Source organism: Parasteatoda tepidariorum, chromosome 9 (genome assembly GCF_043381705.1).
Source record: "Parasteatoda tepidariorum isolate YZ-2023 chromosome 9, CAS_Ptep_4.0, whole genome shotgun sequence".
NCBI lineage: Eukaryota > Metazoa > Arthropoda > Arachnida > Araneae > Theridiidae > Parasteatoda > Parasteatoda tepidariorum.
Window position 1 is genome coordinate 5,003,406 of NC_092212.1, and position 15,823 is coordinate 5,019,228.

Below are 15,823 nucleotides of genomic sequence, written 5' to 3' on the forward strand. Positions count from 1 at the left end.
ACAAGTAGTGGTCATAAAAATTATTGTAAATCAAATTTATTAAATGAAAAATAAAATTGAAAGCTTTAAAATTTTCTTCCACTTATATCGAAACACTTTCCTTAAACCGGAAGAAGTTTGTTTAAACGCTGTGAAAAATTCCTTAAATTGCTAGTCGGGATTGGAAGAAAGATAAGATTAGATTTGTTATGATCAATTAATTAATTAACTAAATTTAAAATAGTTTTGTTCCTAGTAGCAAATAAAAGGGAAAATTAATACTTTAAATAGTTATTAGAACCGTACGATATTCCAAATCAATATTTGTCATAATATATCCAATAAAAAAATCAACATCATCTTAAACATTTTGTAGCACTGTATACGTATAAACAGTTCTACTAGATAATACAATACGATACAATAATAATAAACGATTATACTAGATCAAATATTTATACTATAAACAAAGTACTTATTAACTATTGTTTTTGTGTGCGAAAATCTGATTATAATGGCGAAATTTTAAATGAATGCCGTAAAAATACGAAATAATAAATATGTAGGAACATAGGGAAAAAATGTATGAAAAAACTACCGACTTCACAACTCTGATTTGAAGAAATAAAAGTTTGCTTTTGACCCCAAATGAAGGTTTTTTTCTCAGTTAAAGTAAAGTTCATTTTTTAAAGATTGATAAAACTAATATTTTTTTAAAAATGTACATTGACTAATGGCAAGATTTTGTACATTTTTCAATTTTTGACGACTTGATAAAAATGAAACTAAGGTCATTATTCTATTTGTACTAAATAGATAAATGAATTAGTAGAATTTGTTTGTAGTTATATTTTTAGTGATAGAAATATAACTGGATAAAATACATTAACTTTACTAACTAATATCGCATTGATCTCCACCAAAACCTTCTTTGCACTGACATTTAAAAGTATTTCCAACCGGATTGCAGGTTCCGCCATTTTGACATGGATTAGGCTTACATGGACTGAAAACTATAAGAACAAAAAGCGTTAGAAGGAATGTATTTCTTTTCATTATAATCAGTGGCGTAATAACAAATCAAATATTTAAAAAGAATAATAGAAATCTTTTTCCTGATAATAATTATTTCAAATGAAACCTGTCTGTCTATTTTATTAAAGAGTGAAATATGAGATTTATTCGAGTGTTTCCCACTTAAATGAAACCATTTTGATTTTGCGCCATAAATGGATGCAAACAAATCCAATATGAATCAGATAGGCATATTAAGTAGGTCAATATCCAAACTCAAACTTATAAGGATTAACTTTTTCTCTCTCTACCAACTGGATTGGAAAAAAATCGTATTAGTAAAAAAGGAGGGAAAAGTTTCCGTAAAAAAAAGCGAATTACGATTATAGCCCAAATACCCGCCACATGTATATATGACATGAAATATGCGATGTTACTTATCATTTACCAAAACCTGGATGATAGTAACATGTCGGTTTTCAGTGATGGAGGCCTTAATTTCTGTCACAGATTTTAACTGTTCTTTTTTGTAATATGCAGCCTTATTGATATTTTCTTTGGAAATTGATATTAAGGGAAAGAACATGCCAATTATGTTGTCATCTAAGCCCCTGAGAGACTTTTCGCGTAGATTGAAGTATTAACTTTCTAGAATATCGGATTTTGCTGACTGTTAGTTGACCACCATAGTTTAAATCTTCCCACACAATAAAAGCACCTCCAGCACTTTTTTATCTACATGTTCTTTAAGGAAGATTTTCTCTTTTTATCTGATATCTTCTGTTTCATTTTACTAAACAAACAAATTATTCGTGACATTAAAGAATTAAGCAGTACCCTAAGTTGAAAGCTATTTTTAAGCATAGGAACATACGAAAAAAAGAATTTGGATGATCCAGATAGTTTTATTTATTTTTGTGCAACTGACATGGAAAGAGTAAAAAGAGTATTTCTTCTCTTTTATACAGCGAGGGTGAAGGCTGGCTAATTTTGTTTGAAGGCTTCAGCTCTGCAGTCCCTGGCCAAATTATTAGACGCACTATAAGATTCTATGCAAAATCTTAATTATCAGCCGATACTAAACAGTTTCAATGTTTTTACGTGGCTGAAACCGATTCGCGATTGTTTACGTTCGTGTATCAATTGGTTAACATTGTACGGCAATACATTAAAAATAAACACAAATAGGAAGTATATAAAAAAATCTCTTGCTTAAAAACCCATTATACGTATGCTTAAATATAAAAATATTGCATGTAAACTCGTGCAAAACATGCCATTGTTAAAAAACTACAGTGCGTCTAATAATTTGGTTTAGTTATTATAATATACTAATATAATACTTGATATTATAAATATTCTATATTTATATAACATGTCGTCTAATTTATCCTATCGTCGAATTTATGTTAAATATTGTCTAATTTAACCGATTGATGCAATGAACGTAAATAAGTGCAAACCGGTTTCACTTACATAAAGACAATACGAGGGTTGCTATTTATATTTCTGGCCTTGGCAACAGTAAGTGTTGCTAGGCGACCGCAGATGATTTTAATCGAAAGTTTGATATTTTTAAACATAAATTCAGCAGACGATTTACCATTATAGCTTCATTTGTGTTGTTGACAGTAAATTGAAAAGTTCTTCTCTTTCAAAAAATGGAATTGAATCGTGAACATTTTCGTGCCATTATTTTTCATAACTTTCGACGTGGATTGTCAAGACAAGAGTGCTTCGATGAACTTAATTCTTTATTCAGCGATAAAGCGCCATCCTACAGCACTGTAAAAAATTGGTATAACGAATTTAATCGTGGTCGATGTTCGATCCAGGACGAATCCCGTGCAGGTCGTCCAAAATCCGTTGTTGTGCCAGAAAAGATCGATGCTGTGCGTGAACTGATAAAGCAAGATCGTCATGTGACATACCGTGAGATAGAGGCGTCTTTGGACATTAGTATGACTAGCATCAATAAAATATTGCATGAACATTTGAGCGTAAAAAAAATTTGTTCGCGTTGGATCCCGCATAATCTGACAAACGCTCAAAAAAAGGCTCGTGTCGATTGGTGCAAGGAAATGTTGGAAAAATACGTTCAAGGTACATCAAAGGCTGTGTATAACATCTACACAGGTGACGAATCATGGATCTATGCATATGAGCCGGAAACAAAACAGCAATCAACTGTATGGGTCTTCCAAGACGAGGCAAAACCAACAAAAGTTGTTCGAGGAAGAAGCACATCGAAACAAATGATTGCCTGTTTCTTCGGCATTAACGGTCATGTGGCAACAGTGGCGTTAGAGCAACGCAGGACGGTCAATTCTGAATGGTACACGACCATTTGTTTGCCAGAAGTCATCGGAGAAATTCGAAAAAAGCAGAAGAACAGGCGAATCATTCTTCATCATGACAATGCGAGCTCTCACACATCGACTCAAACAAAGGCATTTCTGACGGAGCGAAAGATCGAACTGATGGGTCATCCGCCGTACAGCCCTGATTTGGCACCCAATGACTTCTTCTTATTCCCACACATCAAAAATAAATTACGTGGACAACGATTTTCGACCCCCGAAGAAGCGGTTGATGCATTCAAAACGCATGTTTTGGAGTTACCTCAATCGGACTGGAAAAAGTGCTATGAAAATTGGTTCAAACGCATGCAAAAGTGTATTGATCATCATGGAGAATATTTTGAAAAACGATAAAACCAATTTCGATCCTACATATTTGTTTTTTCATTATTAGGCCAGAAATATAAATAGCAACCCTCGTAAAGCTGTATAGTATCACCTGATAATTAAGATTTTACATAGAATCTTTTAGTGTGTTTATTAATTTGGCCAGGGACTGGCTGTAGGTGTAGAGAGAACCGGTGGCCGACGCCATATTTCCAATAGTTTACTGCCTCAATTTACGTTGAAAATTTCATTTCACAAAGGGGATTTTTAGATAACAGGGTCCTTGTTATGACGACCCTTTCCATTACTTTAATCTCCAAGAAAACGTGGAAATCGGACTGAACTGTGACAGAAGGGAAGGCTAACATTATTGAAATCTGGCACAATGTCGATACTACTGTTCTCTTGGTATTGATTCACGTTTGTTTTTCTTTCTTTTCTTGGATCTAATTATAGCACGAAATCAAGATGGCTTTATGATGAACCACAATGTACAACATTGTTTAGTCATTGTGTAGAATAGTGGCAGGTTTTTCATTAGTCATTCTAAGAGATACCAAGGAAATGTGGAATATATATTCATCGTTTCGAATTTTGGTCGTTCATCATTCTTTGGACATGAATCATTCTATAAAATGCCTTGGTCATGTGTAAAATGCTAACTGTTTTATACTTTTCTGGTCAATTTGAGGCAAACTTAAATAAGCATTGTGACTGTCATATTTTATAAATTGACTGCAAGATAAGCATGTTTTTTTCCAACTTGATCAATTTATCGCAATTTTTTTTAATCCCAAAATTTTTTTTTTATCATAAGTAAAATAAATGAGATTCAAATTTTAAGCTAGTTTTGAAACCTTTTGATTTTAAAACCTTAACTATTTGTTTTTATATGTTTGAATAGTATAAAGGATTGGTATATATTTCAATGTACTAAACTTATGGATTGTTTCTATTTTGACATAGTTAAAATTTTATATGTTTTTCTACTGTGTTTGATTTAACATTTATATATTCGATACACTACAATTAAAATGCATAAAAGCATTTTTTCAGGCTTATTTTTCTTTTTGTTCTATTTTCGAAAATATGTTTCCCCCTGCTACTTTGGTCAATTATGTGCATGAAAGACAAAATATAATGGGATATTGAAGATAAGACGTGGTTTTATTTTGTCGCAGAACTCCTGAATACGTTGAGATATCTGTCACACCATTTTAAAGGTTCTAAAGACCCTTCAAAGAAAAACAGAGCTCTGCATACGGAGGAAACTTTGAACGGACTATGTGACATTAAGCATGTTGCCAAGAAATTTTGCCGCTGGATTTTTTCGTGATTGGTCACAAACTGTATAAATTGATTGACCCTACTAATACAAAGTGACCTGTATTATTCACATCTGGCGTTCAGTTGTCGGATGAGACCATTTTTTTCAACAGCAGTGCGAATCCTTATTACAACTTTTGGTTTGGAAAATTTTTAATCATAAAACACACAGTTCTGACCTTGTATTCATCTATTTTCTGGTATGAGCAAGAATTTAAGTAGAAGTTGCATTGAAAGCTATGCTAATTGAATTTGTAAGTATCACACTTTTCGAATCTTTTAAAGTGGTGTGATACCACAACTTTTCTGTTAAATATATGGTGAATTAAGTTATGTCTTATCTTTAATATCTCAATGTATTGCCTTTTATATACACCTATGTCCACAATCAACACAGGAAACTTATTTTATGTCTCATCCTCGTATTTTCTTTTTTTGTTTTTATCTTTTGCCCAACGTTATATGATGTAACTTATCAAATTTTTTTACAAATAAAGTTTAAAACAAACGATTCGACCTCTCATTCTAATACTCGTCTGACGCAAGTCTGTATTGTATGCTTTCATTCCTCCCTCATTCGATGCAGAGTAGAAATTTTTATACTATAAAATTCAATGTTATTAAATAATTTTCTTAGCCTTTGAATTTCAAATATTTAAAGTTTGGAAGTGAAATTTTCTTATAAAATAAAAAATTTATTTTCTCACTAAATGTATACATAAACATAAAACACAACCTTGACAGGTACTTCCAGAATATGGAGCTTTGCAGATACATTTAAACTTATTAGGTGACGTAGTTATGCACGAGCCTCCATTTTTGCAGAGTTGTCTATTGTAACAGACATCTAAAAAAATTATTAGAACTAGATATTGATCATAAATTAAAAATAAAGATTGAAGTTATAAGAATAAGAATATTTAGTTGAACTCTCAAATATTAACTACATCTTGAGACAGCTGGATGAAAATGAAAACAGTACCATCTACTTATTAACATAAGTGGTTAAACATGAAAAATAAAACTGAATGAGAATTGTGAAAAATCTCCAAAGCTTTCACCTGCAACCTGCAAAAAAAAAGGTTGAAACCAGTTTTTGTTAATAAATGCCCGATGTCTATTCTTACAGTAGTATCAAATATGCAATAAAGTCGAATTCGTCGAGAAAGGAAATAAGTTAATGCTATAAGTTCGAAAATAAAAAAATGTCTATAGTTCAAAAACTGTCTTTCAGGTTAATTTGCAATAATGAACACAGAAATTCAATATTTCGGGTAGTTTAGTTCGTGTTTTCATTAATAAATGAATATTCTTATTTTTGTTTCACTTTTATTTAAGTATTTCCTAATATAGAGCTTTTTAAAAATGACTATCGTTACTTTTGGATTTTATCAAATAGCCATGTTTATATGGTAATAGATGGAAGCTTTAAGAGCTTTTTAGACTTTGGCAGTAAAGTCTTGCTATTTTCCAATTCTTGTCAGATAAATCTAAATTTACCCTTCATTCTTGTTCTAAGCTTAACATTTAGCTTACGGTGCTTAGTATTATGAATAATGCCATTCTGGTCTTGTTATAGCAGCCGTAAGCAATCGATTACATATATACAAACAAAATTACGATCTCTGTTCTTTAGAGTTCGGCAATTTTACGAATGGATAGCGATAAAGTCAAAGAATACCAATACAAATCTTTTTATTGAATATTTTTACATCCCAGAGCATTCCAAGCACCTGCACCCACACTGGTGTGCCTCAATTTTATATAACTGAGTCATGGTGGCGCAAGGGATGGAGCACTCGTCTTCCAATGAGGTGAGTCCATCGAGTTCGAATCCCAGCGATAGCTGTTCGATACAAATACTGCACCCGGCTCACACTGACTTTAGTGCTGACGTAAAAAAATCCTCATTGTTTGACGGATCCCTCAGAACTCCCTCTCCATGAAATGCAAATGAAAGTTCCATCAAAAAGCCCTCCACAAAGGGGAAATTTATCCCTATACTTGATCCAGGGGTTTCATTGCCTTCTGGATTAGACTCAAAATTACGAGGCTACATAATTGAACGTTGGTGGTTGAAAACTCAAAAATTTGGCTGTTTAACGACGATTATAAAATATAAAACTTCACATAACTAAGAGTGAGATGATCAGCAGGATGATGGGTTGTTTAGCAGTTTGCCAGCCTAACTCACATTTCGCTATAATGAGAAAAATGATATCGAGAATAAAGGTGCAGCAATTTGGGATAAAATTAAGCAGCATCCTTTAGCTATGGGTTTAGAATTATGAGAATGGGTTTAGAATTATGAGAAATACATTTTTTCCTCAATATAACACAGATTTTTATATTATTTACATACATTATTTATTATTTACATTTTTCGTGTTATTCAAACATGTTGCTTATCCAAGATAAATGTAAACAACGAGATAATTAAATTACCAATCTTGATTTATTTGGTAAAAGGATATGTTGCATAAACGAAAAGCTGGTGTTTAAAGGCAGGCCTTCCATCTACCACACTTTTTACACATTATTTTATAAAATGGCGGATATTTAAAATCCAAACTTTCAGAACTTTCGTTAATTTTGCCAACATTCTAAAAGCCTCAACACAAAAATACTAAAACCAAGTGGCATTGCATATGAACTTTTAAATTTATTTATGTGTAGTAGTACTAAAAAAAGGTTAAAAGAAAAAAAATATATTACATACCAAACTCTAGAATACTTTTTTTTCTTCAAAAACCGTAGTATATGAATAATTTGATATGCCTAGAACCTTTTGAAAATCATTACTATGAACTTAGTCTGACATAAATAGTCTGACAGTTTTTTCAACTTTTTCTTTGGCTTGATTTTTTTAAAAATATTTTTATTCTATTTTTTCATTATTTATTTTTTTATATTTTTGTCTTCTTTTTATATAAATTTATTAGGAAAAATGTAAGTTTGGGCTCCTAAAAAATTTTTCCTTTTCTGTAGAAAATGTAAAAGTTCCAGGTCATTTCGGTGAAATTAAAGGTATGAAGGGGTTTATTCAAAGAAGGCAACAACACCCCAAAATTTAGTTTTCCAAGATTATTAGTTCATCGCTGCCTGGTTATGGACATGCAATCGTTTTCATGGGGCACTGTTGCTTTTCTGAATAATGGTCTGTCAAAGTTAGGGTTAATCCGAAGTTACTGTCATTAAAAGTCTCAAAGAATGCAGAATCCGCATCTTTTTCATAGCGTGTAAATGTTATGTTAGAAGTCACACTCATTCACCTTTTTGAGACAATATTTTTCTTCCCGTTAAAAATTAGCTGAAATAAAGAGATTTTATTCAAGTTCATCTGCAATTAAAAGATATAATTTTAGAAGAAAATAGCACAGAAAGGTACTGAGTTTTCATAGTGATGTATTTATATAAAGTACTGCTGAAAATGAACAATAAAACAGCGAGCGCTCTGTCAATTATTATTTGTTCACATATTTGTGTAATTTAGTTACAGGTTTTAAAATCAAATTTAGGGAGTCTAAAAAATCCAGCATTTTTATGGAACAAGGTAATTTTTCTTTCAGACAAGATTTTTTTATTCTTTTTCCAATAATCATTTTCTAACACTATTCAAATGTTTTCTCATCACTTTACTATTTATCGTTATTTTAGATATCAGGTACTTCTTCAGAATAACACAGGTTAGCAAATAAAATGGCAATACTGATTCAATGATACTGAAAACACATTGATGAATGAGGATATCATAATATCGGTAACATTTACTTGTGTTTTTTCTACAATTATTATCAAAATTAGTATTTTACTGCTGAAATTTTGTATTTTAGTAAGTTTAAAATTCTTTTTTTTCCTTTCTCATAAATTAGAATGTTGTACTTAATTTTAGTTGTTAATCCTTAGGACAAAATCAAATCTTTTCATCTCCTCCTATATATCCGCCGTTTGAATTACATCGACGACTTATTCTTGCAATTCATGAGGCTGTTTGCTATTCGTAGTATATATATATATATATATATATATATATATACTACGAGTCGTTCTATATCAAAATCATAAGCTTAAAATAGATTTATCTTATTAATTTTATTGAAGAAATCGTTCTTTCACAAAGAGCCATAAAAAGTCAATTTCACAATTAAAATATTATTTTCAGAAGTTAAAGGGTNTATATATATAAACTTTTTTGTTTAGGTTTTTGTGAACAAACAGATGAGGAGTGGACTATCCATTTTTAATTACATGTGGCATCATAGGCATCAACTGACAATCGACTGTGGCATCGACTGACTGTGACATCGTAAGAACCGAATCATAATTATATGATTTGGTTTGTTAGTTAGAAGTTTGATGGTTCAAAGGCCTGAAATGACTATACTGTGCCAGTCACTGAGTTTATGTTTTATATATCAAAACTAACGATAAATTTCTTATCTAATCTGTTTATTTTAGTTTACAAGATAGTATAACTAGATTTTCTGAGCGACGATGTTGTTTTCAGAAAATATTTAAAAAAAATGCAGATTTTAAAAATTTTGAATGTTTAAATGATTATATCTGCTAAAAGCATCAATAACCCAGTTAATAACAGAGCTTGTCCAAATAGTGAACTTTATTATTCAGTAAAAAAAATTAGTGTGTTGCTGTTTAACCATGATTTTCAGGGCCCGAAAGCACCAAAAACTGATTTTTTGTTTAAGAGCGTAGCTCTGAGAAGCAACAATTCTACATTGAAACGAATATAATTTCATCAATATACTGATAATGTGGCAAATTAAAATCTTGGGGGGTTGCTTTCTTTAGATTGACACCTTAAACATACTTATATTTCTCGTTTAAAGAAATGACCTCGAACTATTGAATTTTCTGAGAGAATGGCAAAATTGTTTAGGAGTTCACACATGCTCGATATCCATTTTTCCTACATAAAAATTACAACTATTGCACAAAAATTACAACTATTAAAATTTAGGATATTTGCTTGGTTTTCAAATTTAAGCTCTTAAGATTTTTAGAAAGAATTATGACCTCTTCTTGAAGTAAAATCATCCAGAAGTGGTTATTTTTGCTTTCGAGAACGATCAGAATTTCAATGTTCAAATATTGTGAATCATTGATTTAACAGTGTATAAATAAATACATAAAAATCTTACTTAATCATTTTGAAAATATACAATTTAAAGAATGTAAATCTGAGATCTTTTACCTTTCAATTCGCAATTATTTCCTGTGTATTGAGGTAGGCAGATGCAGTTAAACGAAATGTGGTTTTCTTTACATGTTCCTCCATTTTGGCAAGGATTAGATGAACATGGTCCTACATTAACACCAAGATACAAAATTAATTTTTAGAGCTTATTATAGTCTCTTAAACAGTTTGTGAATAAAACTGGGACACAAAACATTGTCCAAAACGAGACAACGGAATAGGTCTAAAAATAACAAAACATGCTGCACAAACTAATTAAATTTGACGTATGGTTTTTCTAGTAAAAGATATATATAGTTGTAATAACAATGTAAGAATTGATTAATACAAATTAAAAAAAGTAAGAAAACTAATAATTAAGGATTTGAAGAAGTTTAAAATATTTTTTCTTCGAATCCGGAGCAGCTGACATCTCTGTCAAATTAAAGCTTTCAGAATTTTTGGTAATTTTGCCAACATTTAAAAACCATGTACACGAGAATATATTATGCTTAACTGTTAATCGTATTTGAAAATATTTGTATGAAACTACGATTTACCCTTTTTAGTTTCACAGTACGGACCACTGTAAGGAAAAACACAACCGCAGCTGATCTGGTTGTTTACTACTTTACAGGTACCACCATTTTTGCAGACGTTACGATTACATAAAAGAAATTTAAAAAAAATTAATAACGGTGAAAGATAATTATGTTTAATCATTAAGAATTTTCTGTTTTTAATTTCTTAAATTTTTTTAGAACCTAAGCATTCGTCCGTCGTCCGACGTTTTATATATATATGACCACAATGAGACATATAACTGTTGCAGTGACGTCACCGTGTAACAAGAATGTGACGAAATCACATCTCAGCTTAATAATACATTGAGTCTATTGAGACATAAATGCCACAATTTCGTCACATCGGGACTTTGTTGAGACGTGAATAAGTCACATGTTTGTCACATGGTGACCCAGTTGAGACGTGAATATGTCATATCTTACGTATCACAGCATCTCAGTTGAGACATGGATTTGTCATTTTCTCGTCAGGAGGTGACGTCGCTGCGATGAATAAATGTCTGATTGGGGTATCATATTGACGTCATCGTGACGTCAAAATGTGGTATCCCAAAAGGCAGACACAGTAACCTTTTTAAGAGCCACGCATCGACATACATGCGGCTTCACAAACGTGTCTCCTTGACTGTAGCTTCTTTGCTGCAATCTGGTAAAAGTGTTCTTTGGGGGACAGTATTTCGGTCAATTACCAAATATTCAGCCACTCATTAATGATTCAATTTCAACCTTTGATTTAGTTGATGTATTCATACAGTTCTCATTAAAAAACGAGAAACTAATATTATACTGCAAAAAGTTATATTAGTTTTTAATTTTCTTAAACTTTATCCAGCTTCTAAATATTAAAATTTCATAACAAGCTTTGAAGCTATTTTATCATAAGAAGCTTTGAATGATTTTTTATAGCTCATCCTCACTAACTTTATTAATTGGGAGTTGTTATCTATTATAATCTGCGTAGAAATTAGAAATTTTGTCTGAAAGAAACCTACCTCTCCCAGGACACCGGAAAAAAAAATTAAAAAAAAAAAAAAAAAAAAAAAAAAAAAAAAAACAGGAAAAATAAGTTACAAGCTTATAAGCCCACCATTTTTCTTCCCTCAAGAGATATAAAAAGTGATTGATGAAATAAATGATAATATATGACTATATTAATTCATGATTATGTAAGTTACCATTTACTCCTGAAAAAGTAAAAAAAAAACATCATTACACATCATCTTTATATTAATTATATATCGTGGTCCTCACACAATATATAATTTTGCGCTTTTCATTTTGAATGATAAGAGATAATCCTGAAATAATTAAACTAGCAGTTTTTAATTCTTTTAATAATTCAACCTTAGTTGAATGAGGGAGCAACTGTGGTAAATTTAATTTTTGTCTTCAGAAGTACTTCTTTTAAGACAAAAAAGAAAATTGTAAATACCAGGTTTTGGGTCAGATTTAATTATCCGTGTGTGTCGTGTTTACGCAATGAATTACCTAAAGGCAGCATGATTCCCTGCTGATATGTTACGTGAATACGTTGTAACTAATGCTAAATATTGGCGATACCCCATTTTTTTCATTTTTTTTTAGCCAAATGGTAATTTGTCTTTGTTTGACCCCTAATAGACAGAACATTATAAAATTTGTTACCAGGGGTTATTTTTGAACGTTAAACCAAATACAACAAAATTCTGTATGTTTCTTCAGAAATAGAATAAGCATAATAAATATATTTCGCCATGGTTACAGTTAACTGTTTCATATAATTAGAGGTATTTCTTTGAGATGTCGCCACAACACTTCATAAAATAAAAATCTGTCTAAGCGTTCAAAAGTTATAAGCATGATCCATTTTTAATTTTTCTTACTCTACATACTACTTCCGGAAATATACATCTCTTTCTAAAAATTCTTTTTCATATTTTCTGAGTGGTAAACGAGATCAAATCATAGAACTTAACATGTCAACAGAAGATATAAAATGATAATATTAAAGTAAAACTAAACCTGCAAATTGAAGAAAACTAATTAAAGAATTAATAGACATTTGTCACTTAATAAATGACAAAAGAAATAAGACATGAATTTTATAAATATAAGATTTTAAAAGATCTCACGATAAGCTTAGCTTCTATCGAAAACTGGTGTTATTAGGAAAAAAATGCTTAGATATGTACAATACTTCTCTTAATTTTTTTTTTAATTTTTTCTTTAAAAATTTTTTTCTTATGTTTCAGCTTACAGTTTCGTTTTCCTTCAAAGTTTCAAAGTTCAAAGCTTTACATTATTTTTTTTGCAGAGAAATAATATATTTGATAAATTTGGCATAATTTGGAAATGATTACCATATTTCTTCAATGATATTCTTTATCTGACTTCACCTTATATTTTTTACAGCATGTAGACAAATGTTTTGTCCTCTCGAATGTTTTTTACTAAGTTTGCTGAATATGAATTGTGTGGAAAAATATATTAAAATTCGAAGAAAATTTTTCATAAGCTTTTTTTTCTCTCCCATAAAATAAAATAAAACGAAATAAAAATGAATATGAATAATGTTTCGTAGTATTTAAAATTGCACTGATCATACATTAGTTAAATGTTTATGATTATGTTTTATGCTTATTTAAGTATTACGTAAAGTTTATAAGTAGTTAAGTTCAAACATTACATTTTTTGGTGCACTATTTCTGCAAATAAAAACAATAATAAATCTACGTTAATTATGATTCCATTTAAGTTTTATCCAGATCGAAATACTGAGAGAGAGAAGCGTCTGCTTTGAAGCAAAAGAGAGTTTTTAACATGCCACGTACCAACAATCCCTATTATTAAACCAGAAAAAAGAGAATATGCTATAAACTAGGGGGCTTTGCCCCCTGCTCGCTAGCGCTCGCCAACCCCCGGAACTGCTTTCACAGTTCATTTCGGATTGCTTCGCAATCCAATGCTCGCTTTGCTTGCTCATTGGATACGTTCTTAACGTCTAGCTTTTGTATACTTTTTTGAATACTGAAGTTCCGAAAACTTTTCACTGTAGAAAATTCTAAACCTGTACATTTCAATATTAATTTGAAATTGCAAACAGTTCACATATTTTTCTTATTCTAAATTTCTATATTCGGAATTTCTATATTCTAAATTTCAGTTGTTGAGAAAAGCAACTGTTGTAAATTTTGGTTTAAAGTCTTTGCCGCCAGAGGGCTAAACACATGTGTTGTAAAACAATATGAAATAGTAGTCTGTCACTGAATGCCGGATGTAAAGCATCGGCTCTGATAAAGATAATTTTGTATTTTTAATTCTCTGAAGGGCGCCACCCTAATAATATGGAATTTGTAAAATAAATGTATATATTTTTGATTGTTGATGAAGCCATCATTTTGTGTTTTCATCAGTGTTCAGAAGCAGAACAACTGTAAGTTTTTTATTTTATCACAAAAATATAAAATGTTTAAAAAACAAAGAAAAGAGTAAGAAAATGAGTATAGTCATAGAAAAAGTTAAAATTATAATAAAGTATAAGTCAGTTAAAATAAATCTTTTTGTTTAAGTCATTGCTAACAATTCAAATTTATCCGAGGCAATTCTAAAGTGTAAATTAAGGTAGTATTGTTAAGTTGAAACACAAAATGTTTAGTTTTGATGTCAACAATACAATTCAATTTTTCACAAAAACGATTGTTTCCATTGTTAAATTCAATATCAGCAATTCAAATTTTTCTGTGGCAACTCTTAACCTCTAACTATTATTTATTTAATGTACACATTTCTAAATGTCAGTATTCAACCACTAAACAACTTAAAGTCCTCAAATTTAGCATGAAGTTGAAAATGTAATGAAAGAGGGTCATAGCAATAACGAAAGTAGAAGTAAAGTTAGTACTGTAAAATTAAAACAATATTTTTAATCAATGAGCCAAGTTCTTCATGAAGCAGTCGTAGAAGTAGGTTCCTTATTTAAAACTTTTTATATAATTTCTTTAAAAGCACAATTTTTAATTTGGGCATTTGGCGATACAACACTTTTAGAATTGAAGGATTTGTTACGTCAAGCGCTCAGGTATCATAATTTTGATCTAGTTGCGCTTCGACGTCATTTTGATTTATGTTGCTAAGTTAACTTTCAAAAAATTCTATGGCTGGCAACAGCACTTTTATTTTGTAAGTTGTTTATTTTTATATCTTTTAGAATTCGTTATTTTTTTAGCGAAATGTTTTTTAACCTAACAGAATTCTTTGCCGACTGTTTTCTNTCGAAGAAAATTTTTCATAAGCTTTTTTTTCTCTCCCATAAAATAAAATAAAACGAAATAAAAATGAATATGAATAATGTTTCGTAGTATTTAAAATTGCACTGATCATACATTAGTTAAATGTTTATGATTATGTTTTGTGCTTATTTAAGTATTACGTAAAGTTTATAAGCAGTTAAATTCAAACATTAAATTTTTTCGGTGCACTATTTCTGCAAATAAAAACAATAATAAATCTACGTTAATTATGATTCCTTTTAAGTTTTATCAAGATCGAAATACCGAGAGAGAGAGAGATGTCTGCTTTAGAGCAAAAGAGAGTTTTTAACATGCCACGCACCAACAATCCATATTATTGAACCAGAAAAAAGAGAATATACTTTAAATTACCTACAGTACATATGTCTCCCTTATATCCCGGCAAGCAACTACATTTTGCACTAAGATAAGAAATGCTGCAATTTCCGTCATTTTTGCATGGATTTGGATTACAAGGAGCTGTTAAAAAATTTATATTGTAAAAATATCACATTCTTAATAAATATTTCAATAAGCATTTTAAGACACTTGAAATACATCTACTTACATTTTTCGCAAAGATCTCCTTTGAATGGCAATTTGCAACTGCATCTAAATTTACCTCCTGATTTTGCTTTACATGTCTGATTATTTTGACAAGGATTTGGACTGCAGGGATCAGTTGCTAGAAATGACAAGAACAAAATGTTTCTTAGTTTCAGTATATATACGTTTTCCGATTTTTAATATATATATTATGTTTTATGCTTA

At 30.4% G+C, this 15,823-nt stretch overlaps 1 protein-coding gene across 1 annotated transcript in view; it reads right to left on the reverse strand.

The window, feature by feature from the left end:
- The window catches only part of LOC107442536 (neurogenic locus notch homolog protein 1), a gene marked incomplete in the record, with an annotated part of 313,056 nt that overhangs the window by 294,063 nt on the left and 3,170 nt on the right, over positions 1 to 15,823 (reverse strand). The window contains 5 exon segments of the mRNA XM_071185571.1: positions 879 to 992; positions 5,743 to 5,853; positions 10,219 to 10,329; positions 15,425 to 15,532; positions 15,621 to 15,737. Of these exon segments, the coding sequence (XP_071041672.1) occupies positions 879 to 992; positions 5,743 to 5,853; positions 10,219 to 10,329; positions 15,425 to 15,532; positions 15,621 to 15,737 (561 nt within the window).